This window comes from Manacus candei, unplaced genomic scaffold (genome assembly GCF_025592945.1).
Source record: "Manacus candei isolate 608988 ecotype Guabito, Panama unplaced genomic scaffold, ASM2559294v1 h1tg000003l, whole genome shotgun sequence".
Taxonomy (NCBI): Eukaryota; Metazoa; Chordata; class Aves; order Passeriformes; family Pipridae; genus Manacus; species Manacus candei.
Genome location: NW_026138051.1, coordinates 1,333,241 through 1,355,352, shown reverse-complemented (window position 1 = coordinate 1,355,352; position 22,112 = coordinate 1,333,241). Strand labels below are relative to the sequence as shown.

At 61.0% G+C, this 22,112-nt stretch overlaps 2 protein-coding genes across 5 annotated transcripts; one reads left to right on the top strand and one right to left on the bottom strand.

Annotated features, from left to right (window-relative positions):
- Window positions 1-38: 38 nt before the first annotated feature.
- On the bottom strand, window positions 39-17,225 carry ARR3 (arrestin 3). Of its 4 annotated transcripts, none has more exons than XM_051783674.1 (16): window positions 17,134-17,225; window positions 7,136-7,180; window positions 6,643-6,673; window positions 6,274-6,334; window positions 5,869-5,913; window positions 5,367-5,566; window positions 5,197-5,256; window positions 4,898-4,965; window positions 4,487-4,622; window positions 4,317-4,401; window positions 4,119-4,191; window positions 3,482-3,619; window positions 2,949-3,032; window positions 2,645-2,668; window positions 2,514-2,566; window positions 39-1,136 (listed from the first exon to the last, which is right to left on the bottom strand). In XM_051783674.1, exons 2-16 carry the CDS (start codon window positions 7,150-7,152, stop codon window positions 1,000-1,002), a joined length of 1,212 nt encoding a protein of 403 aa, XP_051639634.1. In that variant the 5' UTR covers window positions 7,153-7,180; window positions 17,134-17,225; the 3' UTR covers window positions 39-999. The 4 variants fall into 4 exon arrangements, with proteins under 4 accessions (XP_051639634.1, XP_051639645.1, XP_051639623.1 ...); XM_051783685.1 differs by lacking the exon at window positions 17,134-17,225 and adding an exon at window positions 8,765-8,848 and having other exon boundaries at window positions 39-1,145; window positions 2,510-2,566; XM_051783663.1 differs by lacking the exon at window positions 17,134-17,225 and adding an exon at window positions 8,765-8,848.
- Window positions 12,680-21,317, top strand: LOC127471389 (phosphatidylinositol 3,4,5-trisphosphate 5-phosphatase 2-like). The gene is made up of 24 exons (XM_051788243.1): window positions 12,680-13,056; window positions 14,150-14,213; window positions 14,792-14,930; window positions 15,014-15,146; window positions 15,233-15,373; window positions 15,523-15,832; window positions 16,056-16,163; window positions 16,254-16,368; window positions 16,558-16,664; window positions 16,838-16,940; window positions 17,350-17,546; window positions 17,826-17,943; window positions 18,048-18,144; window positions 18,312-18,450; window positions 18,533-18,632; window positions 18,915-19,003; window positions 19,225-19,306; window positions 19,408-19,497; window positions 19,580-19,696; window positions 19,780-19,868; window positions 20,032-20,119; window positions 20,331-20,486; window positions 20,619-20,700; window positions 20,777-21,317. The coding sequence occupies exons 1-24, from the start codon at window positions 12,920-12,922 to the stop codon at window positions 21,315-21,317; spliced, it is 3,342 nt and encodes a 1,113-aa protein (XP_051644203.1). The 5' UTR covers window positions 12,680-12,919.
- The last annotated feature ends 795 nt before the right edge of the window (window positions 21,318-22,112 follow it).

Here is a 22,112-nt window from a genome sequence, read left to right as displayed (position 1 = left end):
ATGGCCACGGGGGAGGGCGGTTACCCGGGCAACGGGCAGGGCGGTTGCCGTGGCGACGGGGAGGGCGGTTGCCGTGGTGCTGGGGAGGTTGCCATGGCGACGGAGCGGCCTCCGGGGCGGGGATGCTGCGGCTCGGACCGGGATGGGCCCGGCTGTACCGGGGAGGGTTGTACCTGGCTGTGCTGGGGGTGGGTGCAGCTTTACTGGGATGGGTCTGCCTGTACTGGGATGGTTGTACAAGGATAGGCCTGGCTCTACCGGGGATGGGTGTACCAGGATAGACCTGGCCGTGCTGGGGATGGACCCAGCTTTACTGAGATGGGCTCAACTGTACCAGGGGTGGTTGTACTGGAGGGAGCCCAGCTGTACTGGGAATGGGCCTGGCTGCACCAGGGGAAGGCCCAGCTTTAGAGAGGATGGGCCTGGATTGTACTGGGGATGGGCCTGGCTGTACTGGGGAGGGCACCCAGGCTGTACTGGGATGACCTCAGCTGTACCACAGATGCACCTGGGCTGTACCAGAGATGGGCCTGGCTTGTACCTGCTCTACTGGGGACCTGGACAGGAACAGGTTCCCTGGGTCCTGCAGTGCCTCAGCCCCCCACAGCCCCTGCCCCAAAGGCTCAGACTCCCCCCCAGCCCTGGGTGGCCCCCCTGCCCCCGCAGCACAACACGGAGCCTGCACCGGGCACCGGGTGGGTTTATTGAGATCAGTGTCACAGAGCTGGGCACAGCTGGGCAGGTGACAGATGTGTGGGTGACATGCTCGGCCGGGGCCACCACACCCACCCTGCCCCTGTCCCCTTGCTGGCACCATGGGAACAGAGAGCACCGGGGGGCTTTCCAGCATGGCAGCACCAGGATGAGGTGCAGCAGCTCCTGCCACCACTACCAGGGCTTGGAGGGGGTGCCAGGAGCCCGGGGAGGGGGGTACCTATGGGGACTGTGAGGGGCTGAGGGGCTGCACCGTGTGGGCACAGCAGGGAACGCTACGGGCAGCTACGTCCCAAACCAGGGACGGCCGTGTGGGACCAGCAGCTTAACCCTCCTTCTCGGCTTCCTCCTTCTCATCTTCATCGTCCTTCTCTCCCTTGAGCTTCTGGCGAGCAAATTCCTCGATGACAATGTCCTCCTCACTGGAAGGCAGAGCAGAGCACGGTGAGAACACAGAATGCACCAGAGTGAGGAGGGGAAATCTCTGCTAGGCCCCAGACCCTGCTCCTACTGGGGACAACACGATGGTCACCCTGGCCTCATCACCCCACAAGGAACACTCAGGTCACTGTGAGCCTGAGCCCAGCACACAAACCCAGGCCCCATCACTGGCTCCACTGTGAGCCTGTGTGGCCCGAGGAGCTGGGCCTGCAACTTCTGGTGTTTTTCAAGGCAACATTTTGCATTGTCAAGGGAAAAAAAAGGGAAGGAAAATAAATGAAAGTGGTGACAAAGAGCTGAGCTACTTCTTTGAGAAAGGCAAATGGCTGGTGACAGCGAGGGAGAGCCACAAAGTGAAAAGTGGGGGAGGAAAACAGAAAAAAAGAGTCAGCAAAAGTGATTCCAAAAGCTTGGGAATGTGAAATGACTTGGCAAATCCTACAGGAAGCCATGATGGGGATAGGCCAAGAGGTTTGCTCCACTGGAAGTTTAAATGTCCTTGCTGAGCTGGGAAAGGGACAGTGTGAAAGAGGTTGGTGTGACAGCCTGCAGTTGGAGCCTGGGTTTCCAGGCCCCAAATCCCAGTGCTCATGTCCCATTGCAGGGTGGAACCAGACACAAAACCTTTGGGGTTTTACAAGCCAGGGCTGTGGCTGCCAGGAATGGGTTTGACATGCTGTGGCTTCCCAGAGGGAAGCAGCCCCAGCTGTGGCTTCAGCTGGAGTAAGATGATGTGGTGGGAGGACAAGAGGTCTCTGGTGCTGGGGAGCATTTAGGGGCACAGGGATGTGACTTCCAGCAGTTGAGGGACCTCAGTGTGGGGATCAAGGCCATGGGGACACTGTGTCCAGCGGTGGCACTTGTGGCTGGAAGAGCATTGCCAGCTGCTTCTGACAGGGGCAGATCTGTGTGGTTGATGTGTTAGAGGGAACATCTCTTTACCTTATCTTAGCTGTAGTCCAGTGATAAGCACAGCACGGGGAGAAAGGGATGGGGAGAGAGAGAGACATGCAGGTTAGTACAGAAAAGACAGACCAGCTAACAGCTCCCCTTAATGCCTGGGTGTTTTTGTGGAAAGAGGGACGCTGGGAAGGGTGCTTTGGGGAGGACTGCTCCCACACCACTCTGTGAAAGAGAGTGGGTGCAGCCCAGCTGGACAGCTGTGCCCATCCCACAGGAGAACTGCTCCCACCCTGCTCCAGGACACAGAGTGGGTGCAGCCCAGCTGTGCCCCCCCCAGCCGGGGCAGAGCAGGGCCCTTTGCACAGGCTGTATCAGGGTTGCTTTCACTGGTTCCACTCTGAACCAGAGCTGCCCCTTCCTCCCCATGTTTTGGCAGCATCCCACACTCTACTTACACTCGTCAGGCTTGGGGTGCATGAGGATGACGGGCATCTCGACACCCACATCGCTGGAAGGAAAAGCACCTCTGTCAATGATCCCCCCCAGAACCACACCGTGCCCGGCCCCACAGGCAGCTCCCCCTTACCTGGAAGTGAGATCCCCCAGGATCCTGTGGCAGCAGGAGAGAAGGCACAGAAATCAGCCAAGGCAGAGGAGGGGAGGTGTTTTAGACTTTGTTTTATAATAGGGCAGAAGGTGATTGACAGCAGGGGTGATGGGGCCAGAGGGGTGGGAGTCAGAGAGCAGCCCACTGCCCCACAGACCAGGGGAGCAGGGCAGGGGCAAGGGGGCCCATGGTCTGAGTCCCCTCTCCATCTCCCTGGAGGCGCAAGATCCCCCAGCACAGCCCAAGGGGGCAGTCCCTGATCCCTGTGCCCACAGAGCCTTACCCTCCTCGGGACACCATCAGGTTGACCTTCACTTTGTAGGACACCAGGATGCCCAGCACCTCCTTGTCCATGCCGGGTCTCAGGCTAGGAGGAAGGCAGAGAGGAGCAGTGAGGGGGCAGTGCTGCCCACAGGTCCCATCCACACCCCCCACAGCAGCTCTCAGGGCTGTATCCATGCCCCCTCTATGTGTGGGATTTAGCAGGAGAGGACAACAGGAAAAAAAAGGGGAGGGCAGAGCACTTGGCTGAAGCCACAGTGCAGTTTCTGGAAGCTTCTTGAACTGCCTGAGCTGGGATTTACTTCCAAGACAAGATCCAGCTCTGCAGAGAGATCCAGCAGCTTTGGACAGTGTTGGGACTGGGAGGCTGCATCTCTCCTACAGGATGGAGAGGTGGGTCTGTGTCACAAAATCCCTAAGTTTTCCAGCTGGGCGGGGTGGGCTCAGGCACAGAAGGTGTGGGGGAGCCCAGAGCACCCTGAGCAGTGGGAAGCTGTAGGAGTGGGGAGCAGGGGGATCCCACCCAGCTCTCACATGGTGGTGGAGGCCAAGTTGGTGTCCTCGTGCTTGAGCTTCCCATCGAGAGCGAGGCCTCGCTTCTGGCGGTTGGCCGAGAGCAGGGGGGTCACGGAGTACGTTTTGGAGAAGGTGGAGTTGGCTGCCACAGTCTCACTGGAAGGAGTGGGAGAGGAGGGCTCAGAGCCAGCACCAGCCTGGTGGGTGCTCAGCATCACCCCAGTCACCTGTGCAGAGCCAGCCCCCCTGCCCTCCCCACACAGCTGCCAGGGCCTGTTTCCTCCTTTCATTCCCCCTCACAACCACTTCTTTTTTTCTCCCCCCAGCCTTTGCTCCATCCCTCCTCTTTCTCAGGGGTGAAGAGGCTGTGGCTGCCCTCAGAGATGCAAAGTGAGGAGAGGAAGAAGCCAGGGGGCAGCTGTGCACCTTCCCCAGGGACCTTCCTGGCCACCACCACCTTGTGCTGGGGCCACAGGGGCCACGGCCTTCCCTCTCCTCTGCTTCCTCTGCACCTGCTCTTCTAACCCTGATATTTTTGCTGCTTGGTGTAAAACCGTCTCCCACACCCCTTCTCCCCATCCCTCTCCCATCCTCCTTCTTTCTCTTCCTCCCTCTGGCTGAGATGCCACATCACCTCCAGCCCCTTTTTCCTTACTTTATCTCCTCGGTGCACACAGTCTTTGTGTATTTATCCAGGGAATAGAGGACCACATCTGTGATCTGATCCACTGAGGGGACACAAGAGAGAGCCATGTTGGTGGTGTGGCAGAGGCACAGACACACTGTTCCCCTCTCTCACAGGGAGACTGGGATGTGGTGGGTGCCAGGATGTTCCCCCTGTGCCCCCTCTCACCTGAGATCTTAATTTTCTTCACCATCTTGTTGGTGGTGTTGTTGATGTTGACGGTCACATTGATGGGCTCTCCATGGTAGTAGATCTGCAGAGGGAAGAGGTTTGGTTACATGGTTACCCTGCTCCCCATTCCCGGGCTGGCACGAAGCAGGGGACAGCTCCCTACCGACCTCCTTATCCAGGGAAGCCTCGAGGTGCAGAGGCTTGTCTGACATCATGAACTGCCGGGTGGTCTCCGCCTTCGGGGACGGCCCCGTCTGTGTGGGGGCGAACTGCACCTTGCGGATGATGAGGCGCGCGGAGTTCCTGCGGGATGGCAGGGCTCACCCCCAGTGTCCCACCGGGGGCACGTCCACACCACCTTCCAGGGGTCACAGTGACAGTCACAGTGTCTCCAGCCAAAGGGGGCACATTGCAACCTGCTAGTAGGCCATTGCCCCTATTTCGGGCAGAATACCCCACCCAAACATGGCACAAGCTGACAGCAGGCCCTTGGCTTGGCCTCTACGCTGGTCACCCCGAAAAGAACCCGTGGTTCAGTTTTAGGGCCGTGGGGCAGAAAAGGCATCCCTTGAAAATACCTTTTGTGAATTTTCTCCTCCAGATTTTCAGCACAAAATCCCTTCACCTCGAAGTCCACACCGCAGGCCTGGGGGAACACGTGTGGTCACTGAGCAGGAGGGGCTTGGAGCTGCTTGAGGTTTAGGTTCCTTCCCCTGGAGATCCTGGTGCTGACTCCAGCCATCCTTCCTCCCCACCCCTCACCCCATGGGCCATGTCCCCATGAAAGAGAAACAGCTCTCATTTTTAGCACCTCACAATTTAACTCCCTGCCAGGGAGGAGAGGTCCGGGGGACACGGGTTGGGGACAGCAGCTCACCTTTCCCTCATCATCTGGCCCAGGCTGGAGGCTGATGGAGCAGGGCAGGTTGGTGGCAATCTGGGCAGAACAGGGAAAGAGAGAAGAAAGGAAATCAAGAGCATGCCCAGAGATAAATCCCAGTGCACTCCATGGGGGAGCATGGCCAGGAAGAGCTGAGCAGCCCCTACCTCGAAGGTGAAGGGGTAGGCATTCTCCCCGAGCTTCTTCAGCAGCTTGTCCTGCATGGGTGTGAGGGTTTTGGGGGCCTGGTCCGGCACGGGTGGGAAGATCTGGACGGTCTGGACCCAGATGTCCTTCCTGAAGGTCAACCCGATCACGTCCAGGTCATCGCGGCCGTAGCGGAAGGCGCAGGTCAGGGTCACGTACACTGAGAGGGGCAGGGAAGGGTGGGATGGAGGGGAGGCATGGCGGGGGGGTGGGTAGGCAGGGAAGAAAGAAAACCTATGTTAATAACCCTTCAGCAGAAACCTGACTGTTAGCAGGAGCTGGGCCTCGGGCACTAAATATAAAACCAACAGGGTTCCTCCTGTCTCTGTGCTGCTGCAGCCCTGCTGTCCAACGAGCTGTAAACACACTGCAGCTCTAACCTGAGCACAGCCCCAGGTCACTGGTGAGCTTTGAACAGGTTTCCACCCCTCCCCTCATTCCCTGTGGTTTCTGTATCAATACCTTTCCTGTCCTTCAGGTACTCTGGGTCGATCAGGCAGACACCATCTGCAAACAAGCAGAGAAGGAACAGTGAGCTCACCCACACGGGAAGATTCTTCCTAAAACACAGCTTTTTAAACTCAAATAATCCACTTTTCAGCTGAAAGGTGACCAAGGGGAGCTGCTGGTCAGGGTATGGTGATGCCTCCTCCAGCATCTCCCCCAGCAGCATGGCTGGGTTGTTTCACAAAGGGACTTTGTCCCTTTCCCCACCATTTTTCTTAAAGGTATTTGCAGGAAAACAGGATGTTTGCTCCTTCTGCTCCAGTGGAAAGCAGAGGTAAGCAGACATCTGCATGGAGACCAGTGTTCCTGGCCTCTCCCTGCCTGTGCTTCCACCTGTGTGCTGGGCACAGACCTACTCACCTACAGATTCCACTGAGTCCACGTTATCCACAAAGTCTCTCTTCCCCAGGTAGATGGAAAGCTGGAGGGAAAGGATGAAGCAGGTTAGTATTTGCCATGGTCCCAAATTTTGTAGCCCTGAGTTGTGTTGTGGGGCTCAATACCGTGTTGGACCAGACATTGCAGTTAAGGGGTCACATCAGGGCATTTTTTAATTTCTATTTTGAAAAATGCATCCTGCAGTGGCATCGTGGCAGGTCTGGTAGGAATCAGTCTGATCTCAAAGGGAAGGGAGACCCAGCTTGGGTCCTAGGGGCAGATTCTCCCTGGAGAATCCCAGGACAGGCTGTCCCTGGGCTGACCACACCTGGGGACAGGCCATGGACTCACCTTGGTGTTGGGGCTGGTCTTCTTAAACACCCTGTGGAGAAAACAGAGACAGATATTTGGGAATGCCCTGGACAAGGCTGGGTGGGGCACAGCCCACTCCCAGGGCAGGGAGATGGGGGTTTCCCTGCAAATGTGCTGCACCACCAAGAGCTACCCCAGAGCCTGCTTGGGGTGTCCTGTCCCCCAGGAATTCGGTGTCCTGTGAATTCAGAGCCAAACCCCCACTCAGGGGATGTTGTGCTCCTGAGCTCAGGGCGACCATGGAGGAGGGGGTGGATTTGCTGTGTCTTAAGGGTGAGAAGACCCAACAGGAATTAAAAAGAGAAGGGGCTTTCCTGGCTCCATGACAGCTCCTGCTGTGATTTCACATTCCAGCCCATGGGAGCAGCGGGTGGGGAGAGTGGGGGGGACTCTTTCTCCCTCTGCTGCTGCCCTGCAAGGCCCTGCTCCATTCCAGTTATAAATAAATAAATAAATAAATAAAGACACTTACTTTGCTCCTTGTGCCATTTTCAGTCAGTGGCTGCACAGGTGGGATCTGTGGGGAGAGATGAGGAGAGGTCTGGGTGAGGAGATGGGGAAGGGGCAGCCCCCAGCCATTGCCTCCAGCAGGACACATCCCCCACACCCCAACAAACTGCAGAGCCCTCAGGACATGGCACTGCTGGGCCTGTCCCCTTTGCAGAGCTCAGGAGCTCCAGGTTCAGTGAGGGCTGCCCAGCTTTGGGGTGGCACAAGGGAGCAGCAGGGTCAAGCCAGCCCCTTGTCCCTGGCCAAAAAGGTGGTGGAGAGAAGGTGAGAGAGAAAAAGGGAGAGTGGTGTCCCAGAAATCAAAGTGAAAGAGTAGGTTTATATTAGATTTAGGAAAATATTCTTTACTGGGAGAGTGGTGAGGCACTGGAACAAATTGCTGAGAGAAGTTGTGGCTGCCCCAGCCCTGGAAGCGTCAAAGGCCAGGTTGGACGGGGTTTGGAGGAACCTGGGATAGTGGAAGGTGCTCCTGCCCATGGCAGGGGGTGGAGTGAGAAGGTCTTTAAGGTCCCTTTCAACCCAAAGCATTCTGTGATTCCTCTAAAATAGGAAGCACAGGGGTTACTCCCAGTGGAGCAGGTTCAAGGCTGGGAAAGGCAAGCAAATGAACAAAAGGCCTTACAGAGTTTCAACTCCATGAATTTTTCCTGTCTGCAGGAAATTGGCTGCCATGGCTTAACAGCAGGAACAAACTCGTTTTGTCCTGTCACTCACGGGAAAAGGAGGAAACCACAGGGAAAGAGGTCAAGGGAACTTAATTGCCCTGTGGAAAGAGGGGTCTCGAGGCACAAGGTCCCTCCATCCCCATCCCTTCATGCTGGGAGTGTGGCAGGTGCTGCCCAGCCCTGCCCAGCTGCTCCCTGTGTCCTGCTCTCTCCTGCCTGGTGTCCAGGATGAATCCGTAAATATCACATGGATCACCAGCCAATTCACCAGGATAATGGGTGGGATGAGCTCAGCTTCTTAAAGTTAGGCAGCTCTGACATGAGCAGAGCTTAATCCCTGGCAGGATGTTAAGTCCCAGGGGCACGTGGACAGAGTTGCCTCTGTAAATAAGCACAGGGATGCTGGTGAGAGAGAAGGCATTGATACGGTGGGAGGAGATGATCTTCCTTGCCACGGGAAGACAAGGGAGTAGTCCCAAGCTCAGGATCTTTGATGCCCCTGGGTGCTGTGGGATGTGAAGCTCAGGAATCCTCACCTGCAGGGTTTCTTGGGCAGCAGCAGGAGAAGGTGGGAAGGGAGCGGGAGCAGAGATCTCAAACCTCTCCAGACCCCGGGAATTGGGGATGAGACAACAAAAGGTGGAGGAGAGGAGAGCTGAACTCCTCCTCTGCACCTCCCAGGCCCCAGAGAAGGGATTCAAACCCCTCCTAGTTTTGGCTAAGCTCTTGCACGCCACTACCTCACCCCTCCACCCGTGCCCTCTGGCTTGGCCATGCTGAAATCCTTTTCATTTTTCCCAATTCAGCCCCAAACCACCCTCCTTCCAGCCACAGTCCAGCACCAATGTCCCTGCCCTAAGCGTTTTCCAAAACTCTGAACCCTGAAGCACTGGCAGGGCCCAGGCAGCAGAGCAGGCAGCACTCACCTGGCAGGTGGATGGACAGACAGACACTCTCTTCTTCCTCTGCCGGCACGTCCCAGTGCCACCCAGTCACTACGGGCTGCTCGCAGTCCTGCAGCTTCTTATATCCCCCTGGCTGTCCCTCCCCTGGCATCTGATCTCGCCCACTCAGCCTTGGCTGGGGATGCAGGGGGTGTGTGTCTGTGTGTGAGTGTGGGAGAGGTACTTTCGGGAAGAATCCTATTAGTTGATTAACTGGGGAGACGCTTTGCGAGTAAGAGTGGGCTAAAAATACCCTGCTGCTGGAGCCCTGGGAAAGCAGCTTATGGGGATTGGCAAAGGGCTTAGGAGCAAGGTGATGGTAATTGAGGTGGAAGCTCTGCTCCTGGTGAGAAGGGGTGCAGGTTCCCACAGGGGCTCTCTACAGCTGCTCCCATGGCAAGTGGAGCTGGGCCAGCCCTGGGCACGAAGGTGGATGGAGATGGCAGAGGGGAGTGAGGGACCTTCCCAATGTTCTCCCTCCCTTACAGACTTTCCTGGCTGGATAACAGACGGATGGAAGCACAAACAGCTTCTTGCGTGACCAACGTGCCTATGAAGTTGGTCACCTAGAGGTGACCTGCCATAGTCCAAGGCACATGGGACACCCTTGCCATGGGGTACAAGATGTTGGGGTGAAGGCCTTGGCAGGATTCCCCCTCCCTCAATCACCAGGGTAGGACCAGCCACCCCTGGGTGTTGCAACAGAGACCTACCACTTGTCCCCCAGCATGACCTCCTCAGCCCTGGTCATTTCATAACACCACAGGCTGGCCTTGCCTGACCCAATTAACACATCATTAATTCAAGGTTTGCAAAGCACAGAGTGGCTCTGCCTTACAGCTGCCGGGAGAGCAGCATTCCCACAGCCAGCCTGCAGTGTGGGATCCCCTTCCCATGGGGATGGCTGCAGGATGCTGCCCCAGGCTGGCTCTTGGGATGGGCCACAGATCCCAAGGATGGCCTAGGGCAGCTGCAAACTCCTCCAGCAAGGCCCCACCCATCCTCCTCTCCTCCAGCATCCCTCAAACCCTTCCTTGCTCACCCATATGCTTTGCTTTGGGGGTGCATTTGGTTCTGGCTCAGCCTCCAGAGCTAAGCACTGAGGTCAGGATGTCCCTGCTCACTCCTACCTCCATCCCAAAGCTGCCAGCAACCTCCTCCCAGCAACCTGTATCAGCTCAACAACCTTCATCACCTGGGTACCAACTCCTCCCTAACACAGCCCACCTGTGCCCCGAGCCCTTTGGGCCACCAGCAGCCACTGGGAGCCACCAGGAGCCACCATGGCATGGCAGCCCTTCTGCCAAGGCTTTATCTGCCAGCACACGTTCCCTGGGGCCGGGACTTGTGATCTCTAATTGCACACAGGAGAGCTGCTTAAGGTGCAGATTAACGGGCGCTATTTCTGCCACAGTCAGGGGGACACATGAACTGTGACCTTCACGCTACAGGGTGAAAGAGGAGGAGGAGGAGGCAGCCCCAGCTGGACACCCGCTGCCCAGCCATGGCCTGGGGCACCTAATCCTGAACTCTGTTTGTGGCTCCTTGTTACACTCCCAGGAAGGGCCCTGTGCCCAGTGCTGCTCTCCTGTGGCTGTAGGGTCCGTCCAGCATGGCAAGGGTGGACAGCAGAGTTCATTGTGGATGGCTTCAGCTCACCTTAGTCCCAACTGCATGGGTTCAGCCTTCCCCAAGTTGGGGGACAGATATTTCCCCTCCCCAAAACAGGGGTGAGGTGGACAGAGACCACATCCCTTCCCACATTCGCACCGAGCTCCAAACCAAGTGCCAGGGAAGGAAGCAGTGTTATAAATAATAGGGAAATGAGAGAGGCCTTCTTCCTTTTTCATGTGTAAGTAATAAATGGCCAAATGTTCCTCTCATCTGCCTCATCCCACCATCCCTGCAGGTCCATGTGGTGCATGAGGCACAGCTCAGCCACTTCCAAAGGGGCATGACACCAGGGACACGGGGCTGGTGAAACATGTGGGGGCCTGGCTTCATCCCTGTCTCCCAGTGGATGGTGCCCTGGAATGTCCTGCCCCACCAGAGAAGGCCCCTGTGTCCGTAGGGTCTGCCCTCCGAAGGGGGCCTGGGTGCAGAAATCTGGCACTGATCCCACATTGCCTTCCCAACTACACCTGTGCCCAGGTGCTGGCAGAGCTCGCCGGGTGCCGGGGCCTCTGGCACTGTGCACGGCAGCCACCTTACATAAACACTCACAGCAGGCACTGCTGATTTCCCAAAGCCCCTCAGAGCTCCAGGGCTTCCTCCCCTGATCCGGATTAGGAGGCGTGGATGGCATTAGTCGAAGACAGGCATCTCCGCGGCCGCGGGAATTACTGACGCGCTGTTAAGTAACGGGAGGGAGCAGCGCCGGCGGGATGGGGCCTCTGGTGGGATGGGGCCTCTGGCAGGATGGGGGTGTCCAGCAGGATGGGGGGCTCCAGCCGCTGTCCCTGCACAAACCCACCACCACTGTGTGTCCCCAAGGCAGGGGCTGGCGAGAGACGCACCTGCTGCCGCATGGCCCAGAGCCGCCAGCCCAAAGTCAAGAGGCTGGCCCAACTTCTTGGTGGCCTGGCCACAGGTTCCTCTTGAGGCTGGGAATCCAGGAGGAAGCCTCAAGGGGCTTTTGGCACATCTGCACTGGTGGCTGGGGCAGGAGGTGGTGGGCGACAGTCCCTTTGCATTGGCTCATGGCTGCACAGATCAGTTTGGGATGCCGAGGGTGGCGGACGGCCAGGAGAGTGGCTTGGCACAGCACTCTATCCTCATCCTTATCCTCCTCCAGCAGGAACCTGCTGCCCCCTCTCCCCCCCAGCAGCCGTGGTGCTGCCAGGCACTTGGGTAGCAGACGGTGGCTGCTGCTCATCTGTAATTAATTGGTGCTAATCAGCCTGTGCAGTTCAATCCGCCGCACGTGTGGCCGCTCGCTCCTGGCCACGAGGAGCAAAACTCTGGGGCTGCACCGGGAGCTGTGGGGAGCCCCAGTGCTGTCTGCAGCCCTGTCCCACTGGCAAAATCCTCTCCTTCCCGGCCCCTTCCTGGAAGTCCCAGAACCCCAATTCCCTTCTGCCTGCAGGCAAGGCAGGTGGAGTGACATAAGTGCCATCGTGGGTGCCTGGTGCCCAGAGTAGCTCCATCTCCACACAGTGACCATCTCAGTCCCTGCCCACATGCTCACCTACCCTCCACCCCAAACACATTTCAGGGGCTTCCTGCTGTCCTACGCCATTGGCAGTCCCTTCTCCCAAGGTCCTGCCTGAGGGATGTGGCTCTGCCTCATCCATCATCCCTGAGGAGAAAGCACAGCAGGAGTGGGCTGGAGGCACTCCAGGAGTGGCCCTGCTGCCCCTGCCATGCTCAGCCTGCAGGGCTGTGGCTTCCCGTGGTAGCGGGGCTGGAGCAGGGGAGGGGCGAGGAGGAGGAAGAGAAGGAGGAAGAGAGCAGCCACAGAGTGAAAGGCACAGGGCACTGAGCAGGTGGGCCCAGCCAGTGGGACTGGGGGCATCAGTGTGGGCATTGGCCCCATGATGCCACCCCAATGGGCAGCGTGATGGGCAGGGAACTGCTGTGACCCACCGGAGGGAGCCCAGAGAGGCCAGTGCAGCATCACGGCTCTGCTGCTGCTTGGCTGCACCTGAAAAGTTCAGCTCACTGCCCACAGCACCCTACAGGAACCCCAGGAGTCCCCACGGCGTCTGAGAGAGACGGTGAGTGTGGGGGGTGGCATCAGACCCCTGTGTGCCCCCGGGGCACCAGCATGGCCTGTCCTCGCCATGCACCGGGGCAGGATGGTGGCCCCGGGCTGCTCCCCCGTGGGACTGATCCTCCCACTGACCTGCCCCTGTGCTCCCTGCAGGCTGGAGCCTCCGCCATGAGGATTATCCAGACTCCCAGCCTTCACCAGCTGCCGCCCTGGTCCTGCCTCTGCCAGGCTGCCTGGCCGTGGGGCACCCTGTCCCTGTGAACTTCTCCTCAGGGGCTGCCCCTCACCCGCTGGGACCTGTGGGCAGCACCGCGCTTGGGGACCGAGGGACCCCCACAGCACCCCCTTCACCCGCCCCCGTGGGCCAGTGCATGGCCAGCTGGCACTGCTGAGCTGGATGTGGGGCTGGGACAGGGCACAGCAGGATGGCAGCAGCCAGCTGGTACCACCGGGACATCAGCAGGGTGGAGGCCGAGGAGCTGTTGGCCAGGGCCGGGCGGGACGGCTCCTTCCTCGTGCGGGACAGCGAGTCGGTTGCGGGGGCATATGCCCTCTGCCTCCTGTGAGTCCCTGCTCCCGGCTTCTCTCCTGCCCCTCACTGGCATCCCTGTCCCTCTCCCTGCTCCAGGCACTGCCAAACCCCCAGTGGGATGAGCGGGGTGCCAGCTCCCTGGCACTGGGGTTTTTGAGTGATCCCCAGGTCAGACCACTGGAGAACCCCTGTGTCCTTGGGAGCAGATGAAGCCTGGGCCACCCAGCACTGTGGCTGCTGAAGGGAGAACCCAAAATCCAAGGCAGGCTGAGCCATTTTGGGCAGCCCACTGGCCTGGCCACACTCGTGGGAGCGGGAGAGGCTGACACACACCTCCCTCCCTCTGCAAAAACAAACATCCCCTCTCCCTTACCCACCAACATGGCCACATCCGGACCATGATGCCCACTGTGAGCAACTCCGGTGCTGGGACTTTGGGGTGCATCCCCAACACGAGGCCTCTTGCCATCCCTCAACCTGGAACCAGCGGTACAGCCCCTGAGAGCTGCCTGCTGGGGCTGTCTGCACCCTTCCTGCTGCCTGCACCCCTGCTGCTGCCTGCATCTTTCCTGCTCTGCACCCTTCCTGCCTGTGTTGGCGGGTTTGGCAGGATGCCCCCCCTTCCTACACAGGCCTGGCCCCGTGTGTGGGACAAATTGCAAACACGTGGTGCTGAGGGGCTGCAGGACTCGAGTAAAGAGTCCAGGCTGGTGCCACAGGGTGGTGGCACAGGATGGTGGTACAGGCAGGGATGTGCAGTGGCCTCAGGGCAAGTACAACCAGGCTGTCACAGCCATGGGGAGCAGAGCAACAGGCTCTGAGGTGCCCAAAGCCTTCAGTGCCACGTGGAACCACGGGGCTGTGGGTGCCCCAGGGAATGCTGGTGGAGTCATGGCCATGCCATGTCTGTGCTGTTTGGAGGCAGGGGGACACTGCACATCCTCCCTGCAAGGGGCACACACCCTGGACCAAGGGTGAGGCTTTTATTTCCAGAAATGTGAGCCCGGTTCCTCCCTCTGCTGAGGGCACGGGGTGTTTGCCTCAGAGCTGGGCCCCCAACGCTGCCACATGCCTGCAGTGCCATGGGCAGTGCCATGGGGGACCCTCACCTGCTCTCTCCCAGGTTCCAGCGGCACGTCCACACCTATCGCATCCTCCCAGATGACGAGGGGCTGCTCTCAGTGCAGGTGGGTGTGTGGGGGTGCACAGCAGCGGGTGCCCCCCAGGGCATCCCTCCTGCCCTGGGTAGTGCCCCTGAGCTGGGGCATGGACAGGATGTAGCTGTGGAGGGCCTGGGGTGCTCCTCATGAGCCCCAGCCTCATGAGCCCCAGCCTGTGGTTTGTTTTCTGCACGAGCTGCAGGATGCCCAGCCTGTGGTTTGTTTTCTGCACGAGCTGCAGGATGTGAGCACTTTGCAGCCACTCCTTCAGCTCAAAGATGCCTCCCCACAGCAAAACACTCTTCCCCTTCCTGCCACTGTCCCCTGCCCCAGCCTGGCCACACAGACCCTATTCCTGTCATACCTGTCTCCAAGGTGTCTGTCCTGGCCGCTGGCTCAGCTTCACTTCCTCTCTGGTGTCACTTCAGGGTTTCTCCTGGTACCCAGCCCTCTGCAGCTGCCCTTTCTGTCCCCTAAAAAGAGCATCCTGGGGGTCCATGTCTGCTGAACCAGGCAGATGTCTCCACGCTCCTAATGGGTCCTCACCCATGGGTCCCCTGGCAGAGGACAGGATGTGATGGTGCTTCCCCTCCTCTGCCTCCCAGACCATCCAGGGCATCCAAGCCCAGTGTTTCTGCACCCTCCCTGACCTGATCTGTGCCTACCAGCACCCCAACAACGGGCTGGTGACCCCCCTGCTCTACCCCGTGCACCGGGCACGGCGGGTGCCCGACGACGACTTGGGTGAGCTGGGGAGGGGGCGGGGGGGCTGTGCCAGGGTGGGAGCGGGGAAAGGTCCCACTGAGCTGGCTGAACTCTGCCCACAGATGGGGAGGATGGCCGGGGCGGGAGGCACGCAGTGCCAGCCATGGTGGGCACGTGGCCCAGCGCTCCCGTGGCCAGCCAGACCCACATCCCACAGCAGCTGCACCAGAGGCTGCAGGAGCAGGTCCACAGCAGGTAGTGCCCCCCTGCCCACCCTGGGCTGGCACTGGGGGTGGGATGGGCATGCCCAGGGGGGGTCTTTATGCCCACCCCTCTTGCAGCCCTGCCAGCGACTTCATGGGCTTCGTGGCCGAGTACCTGAACCACCACGTGCAGCTGGACTCACAGGCCCTGTGCCTCGGGCACTCACAGCTGCAGCACCTCAGCACCGCCCTGGCCACGGCCTGCCAGCCACTGCACAGGTCAGTGGGCCAGGAGTGGCAGGGCTGGAGCAGGGACACCCCCCGGGGTCACCCACCTTGTCCCCATCCCCCTATGGTGGCTGAGCCTTGCCATCAAGGCTCAGGAGATGCCCACGCTGGTTCTGACTTGCTCCTCTCCTCCCCTGCAGTGAGATTGACTTCACTCTGGCGGGTCTGGAGGCACTGGCCAGGGTGTTCGACCCCCCTGTGTCCCCTCGCAGCCCAGCCAGGGAGCAGGTGAGACCCCCACAGCCACAGCTGCTTCCCCTGCCAGATCCCCCCACATCTTGGGGTGTAGCACAGACCCACCAGGAGGAATCCAACAGTCCAGTGCCACTGTGCTGCTCTAGAAATATCCATCCTTCTCCTCAGGGTCTCCTGACCAGCGATCCAGACCTTGAGCTGCTCCTCCACAAGATATCCACTGTCAACAATCTCCTCTCTTCGCTGGAGAAGAAGGTGCCTGTCCCCACGCCACGGTGCCAGGCTGGGTGTAGAGGGAGGCACAGCTATGCCCCGGGCTGGGGGTTAATTCTGATCCAGCAAATCCCTCACCTAAATTAAACCCTCCAGCAGACCAAGCTGCTGGCAGCGGCACAGCCCCAGGGTGCCTGCCAGGGCAGGGTGCCCAGGGCTCCCAGTTAGCCCAGTGCCCCCAGAGCAGTGCCCGTCTCTGCGGCAGGTGCTGAAGTCGCTGCAGGAGACGGTGTCGAGGCACAACCTGGCACTGCCCAGCGCGGTGGTGGGGCCACCCCCGTCTGCCAAGCCCTTGGCTGTGCAGAGCTTCGAGGTGAGGGCAGGGGGCACAGCAGGGCCCTGGCGTCCCTGCTGGGGCAGGGCAGGCGTGGGACAGACCCGGGAGCCACGTCCCCCTGTGCAGGTGAAGGCAGGCAAGTCTCAGCGCGTGGTCCTGCTGGTGGATGTGGAGTCGGGCACGGTGGCCGTCACCAAGCGGGACAGCGGGTCCCCGGAGGAGGTGATCCCACAGGACAAAAGTAAGCGGCTGCTGACCCCCGTGGGCTGCCAATAGGACCCTTTGGGGCTGTAGGATTCCCTGGCACAGGCCTGATTCCGGGGCGATGGGCCACAGACCATGTCACACCTTGACCTCCCGTCCCACGCTGCCTGTCACCCCCACGGTGGGAGGTGGGGTCCACCACTGCCCTCCGACACCCGTCATTCAGTCCTGCAGCTGATCAAGTACCAGAGTGTGCAGAGCAAGGTGAGGCTGGTGTGGGCCCGGGAGTCCCAGAAGAGCCTGGGCAGGGACTTCGTCTTCCCCAGTGCGAGGGTAAGTGGCACCTGCAGGTCCTGGGGCAATGGAGCCATTGGGAAGCAGCAAAGGAATGATCTCAGGGCTGAGACCACCCCTCCTATGCCTGGGGGTGACATTCCCCCAATCCCAAGGTGCTGTACCTCCCCTCTTCCCCTTTGAGACCCTAAAACACCCTCATCATCCCACAGAAGCGAGAGGCCTTTTGCCAGCTGCTGCAGCTGATGAAGATCCAGCACTCCAACCTGGATGAGCCTGAGCTCGTCTCAGTGTACATCGGGACGTGGAACATGGGTAAGGGGTCAGGAGAAGGTCACGTTGTCCTGGGAGGCTCTTGTGAGCTTGGGTGGGTTTTGGGAGGTGAGGGCTGCGGGGAGCCACCCCAGGAAGCCTCAGGTCAGAGCTGCTCCTTGGTGGGAGGAGGAGGCTGGACAAGACACCAACCTGGCTGCTTTTGGGTTTGCCTGTCCCATCGTGATCCACTCACCTGGTGGGTGTTAGTGAAACAGAGGAGCTGGGATACTGGGAGGGTTTTGGGCTGTAAATCCCAGCATCAGTCTGGGAGGGACCTGGGTGAACCATGGGGCTGGCATGATGCTTCCCACCCCGGCAGCTCCTGGGTATGCACAGGGTATGGGCTGTAGTGGAGCTGGAGGAGCCTGGCCCGTGTCCCCTCCCCGGTGACCCGTGTCCCTTCTTGCAGGCAGCACCCCACCCCCCCGCTCCCTGGCCTCCTGGCTGACCTCGAGGGGCCTGGGGCACACCCAGGACGAGACCACAGCCTGCATCCCCCACGACATCTACGTTATCGGCACCCAGGAGAACTCCCTGGGCGACCGCGAGTGGGTCGAGTTCCTGCGCGCCTCCCTCAAGACCCTCATGGCCATCGACTACCGAGTGGTAACGGCCTGGACCCCTGGCTGTGCCAGAGGCACCTGATCCCAGCAGCCCAAAGCCATCCCCAGCAGGCTCAGGGGGCTGGTTACCGACAGCCACCACCCCGGGGCCCTCTCCCCCCCAAATGCAGCCCAGGGAACCTCCTGTGCCCCACGGACTCCAGGAGTGCCCTGCCCTGCAGTCAGGGATGGGCTGGCTGACCTACCTGCATCTCCATCCCCACCACACCTGGCCGTGGGGCAGCGTGGGGGGCAGGCAGGCTCACCCCCTGCCCCTCCACAGGTGGCCCTGCAGTGCCTCTGGAGCATCAAGATCGTGGTGCTGGTGAAGCCGGAGCACGAGCGGCGCATCAGCCACGTCCACACCTCCAGCGTGAAAACCGGGATCGCCAACACACTGGGTAGGGATGGCATGGGATGGGATACCCAGAATGGGGGGGCAGCCCAAGGGCCAGGACAGGACCTCTGGGCTGCCCCAGAGCTCAGTGGTAGCACATCCCTGCAGGAAACAAGGGAGCTGTGGGCGTCTCCTTCCTTTTCAATGGGACCTCCTTTGGCTTCGTCAACTGCCACCTGACCTCCGGCAGTGAGAAGACCCACAGGTGATGGAGGGGCTCGGAGGGATGGGGCTGCCCCAGGGCAGGTGGGTGTCTCAGGGGGCTGGAGGAGTGCTGAGGGGCTGTCCCTGTCCCCACCCAGCAGGGGCAGGATGAGGATGAGGTGTCTCACACAGGGTGGCTCACATGGTGCTGCCATTCCCCCCCCACAGGCGTAACCAGAACTACAGTGACATCCTGCACTCCCTGGTCCTGGGTGACAAACGTCTGGGGGGCTTCGACCTCACCCTGCGCTTCACCCACCTCTTCTGGTTTGGGGACCTCAACTACCGCCTGGACATGGGCATGGAGGTGGGACCCCACAGGGACCACGCTGGGGTCAGCAGGGCGAGAGGAGCCCCTGGGGCTCACTAAGCCTTCCCCCTCGACACAGGACATCCTTGCCCATGTCACCAAGAAGGAGTTTCAAGCCCTCTTGGCTGTGGACCAGCTCAACCTGGAGCGGGAGAAGAACAAGGTGTTCCTGCGATTCAGTGAGTGTGGGGACAAGGGCGCTGCTCCCCCCACTGGGACAGTGGCACCCGGGGTCCCCACAGCCCTCCCCCTGTGCCACCCCAGGCACTCGGGGGTCCCCTGTCCTGGCACAGCCCTGCACAAGGTGCCCAGAGCCTGGGGGACCTTGATGTGAACCGTGCCAGGGGTGCCAGCTGTCGGTGTGAGCCTCACATGGGGACCGTGACTCCCTACAGGGACAGTTGCTGTGGGGACAGGCAGGGACAATGGCCCCTGTGCCACCTCCATGTCTTTGTTCGCAGGTGAAGGTGACATCTCCTTCCCCCCCACGTACCGGTACGAGCGGGGCTCCCGGGACACCTACGTGTGGCAGAAGTTCAAGCCCACGGGGGTGAGTTCCTGAAGCCTCCTTCCAAACAGGACATCTCTGGGAATGGCGACAGCAGGGTGCCAAGGGGCTGCATGGTGATCTCCCCCACACCACCATCCTGTTCCCTCCCCAGAGGGGGTCTGGGCAGGAGGGAACTCACTTTCTGGGGTGCTGGGAGGTCTTTCTGGGCTGGAGGAGCCACACTCGAGGGCATCAGCACCAACTGCTTTCCCTACTTCCAGGTGAGGATCAACGTCCCCTCGTGGTGTGATCGCATCCTGTGGAAGTCACACCCGGAGACCCACGTGGTCTGTAACTCCTACGGTGAGTTAAAACCCAGCAATGGGGGAGCTTGGGGTGGCCAGTGCTGCCCAGGACCCCAGGGCTTGGGGACTGTCACCCAGCTGACCCCTGCCACCATCCAGGCTGCACCGATGACATCGTGACCAGCGACCACTCGCCCGTCTTTGCCACCTTCGAGGTGGGAGTGACGTCGCAGTTTGTGCCCAAGGAGGGTAAGGGGTTGGGGTGTGTCACCCCCGTGCCCGGTTTGGGGTGAGCCCTGGCAGACACTGACCCTCTGGTACCTGCCTGCAGCCCCTGGCTCCAGCCCCGAGGCGCTGGCCTGCATCGAGTGGGAGAGCCTCGAGGTGATCCTGAAAACCACCAGCCGCAGCAAGTGCTACATCGAGTTCCACTCCTACTGCCTGGAGGGTGAGGGGGTGCCCAGGGGGCTGGGGGTGCATCAAGGGGGTGAGCTGGCCCTGCCGTAGCTGTGCCCCTGCTGTCCCCCACAGAGATGCAGCGGAGCGGGGAGAACACCTTCCAGAACTGTGACATCCCTGGATTCCTCAAGTTGGGCTGGTCCGCAAAGCATCTGCCTGTGGTACACAGCCCTGGAGCATCCTCCTGCCTCCTCTTCCCCATCCCTCCCTCTGAATCTAAACCCTGGATTCAGATCCAAACCCTGTCACCAGCCCCAGGGCAGAGCCTCCCTGTGCCCCCCTACCCTGCAGCAGCCCCCAGAGCACCCCTCTCTCCACATGCAGCTGAACCCCATCCTGCCAGACCTGGAGTACCTGGGGGACCAGCACCTGCTCCTCAGCATCAAGGGCGTGGAGAGCTGCGAGTCCTACGGTAGGTGCAGGATGGTGACATGGGGACACTGTGATGGCATGAGGGTGCCAAGCACAGCCCCACAGGTAACAGCCTGCTGGGTGTAAGGTTTGGCAGCTGGAGCTTGGCAGGAGGAACAGTGGCACCCAACATATTCCAGAGTGCTGCTGCACACGGGGGGCTCAGCTGCCCCCCCCCCAGGGGCTGACACGGGTGCCTGCTGTGCCCCCAGGCGAGTGCTGCATTGCCCTGAGGTCAATGATTGGCAGCACAGCCCAGCAGTTCGAGACCTTCCTCTTCCACCGTGGGGAGGAGACGGGCTCCATACGCGGCTGGATGCGGGTCCGGGTGCCCACGGAGCGGCGCAGCACCCGCGAGAGGCTCTATGGTACGGGGGGCACACCAGCCCCTCCCAGCGCTGGGCTCAGGGACACCCCGGACGTGGTGTGGGGCTGCCCGTGCCCACACTGCCCCCCGGACCCCGGCCGTGGGGTGAGCCCAGACTTGGGTGCCTTTGCAGAGTGGATCAGCTTTGAGGAGGAGGATGCTGAGCCGGTGACAGACACCCCGCTGCGCCCCAAACCACCCCTGCAGCCCCGCAGGTACCCGACCGGGCTCGGCCCCACCGCGAGCCGCGGCCGTGGGGGATGCTGAGCCCTCTCCCGCTCTGTTCCGCAGAAGCCGGCCCCGCAGCCTCCCTGAGGCCACCGGCTACACCAACCCAGCCTACTTCATCTTCGAGGGGGTCCCCAACACGTGGATCCCAGCCCCCGATGAAGGCCCCAACAAGCAGGCAGAGAGCCCGGCCGGGGGCCAGTGGCGCTGGAGCCCCCCCGGGCCGCGGGTCCCTTCGCCCTCAGGGGAGGAGCAGTGGGGTGGCCGACCCCGCTATGGGGCACCGAGCCCATCCTGTGGGCACCCGCTCAGCCCCCCCGGCGTGGGCCACCACAAGAGACCCAAATCGGCCATCCTGGCTCGGGACGCGGCGGGGCTGGGGGACTGCTCGCTGTCCGCGCTGCACGCGGCCACCCACCCGAGCCAGGTGTCCCCCGAGGGCAGGGGGGACACCCAGGAGATCCCGCTGCGCCAGACCCACCGTGTGCTGGAGCCGCCCCCGCGGCCCTGCCGGGAGGTGCCGAGGCCCCTCGGGAAGCGGGGAGCGCTGGACCTCGGGGCTCAGCCCCGTCAGGCGGCCAACCCGCATCCCGTCTGGATGTAGCGCATCCGTGCCCAGCCCAGCCTGCGGCCTCGGCAGCTGCTCCCTCCTCCCGGGCTCAGCCCTGCTCGGACTGCCATTCCCAGAGGACTTTCCCTACAGCAGCCGCTCCCGAGGCCAGTTCCTTACAGGATGCCCATTGCTATCCCTATCCCTAATAAAGTCGCAGGGGCTGGAGGGGTGTGTGCACACCTGATTCTGCTCAGGGGCAAGGAGGGAGCGCGCCAAGCCGAGCCGATCCAGGCGGGGAAAACAGCTCTCGATGTCCCGGCTGCTCCAGCACATTGCCGCCCGCCTCCCAGTGTTCCATGGGGCACCCTGCACACCCCGACCCTCGAGACTGCCCTTGCCCGGGGTCCCGTGGGGGTCCCACGGGCTGGCTCTGCCTTCACGGGCATTCATGGTGGCACAATTCCCCTCTGGATGTGTCCCCTCAGCCCTGCACACGCGGGCTCCCCCGTGTCCTCCCTCGGTGGCCAGGCATCCCCGGGGTGCCCCAGGACCTCGCCCCCTGCTCCCTCCGAGCCAGCCTGCTCACGGTCGTGGCCCCCACACATCTCAGGGTGCACCCGTTGCCCCCCTGTGATCCCCGTTCATCACAAACCCGCCAGGTGAGCTCAGCACCTGCCCTTCTCCCACTGCCCTCGCAAAGGAGGTGAATCCCTCTGAGCAGCACAGGGAGCGGGGGACACGCTACCCCCAAACACAGGGACACCACGACCCGGCAGCGTCCCGACTGCTGCGACACCCAAGGTGGCCCTGGGTTTGGGGACACGATGCCCGGGCTGGCCTCAAGGT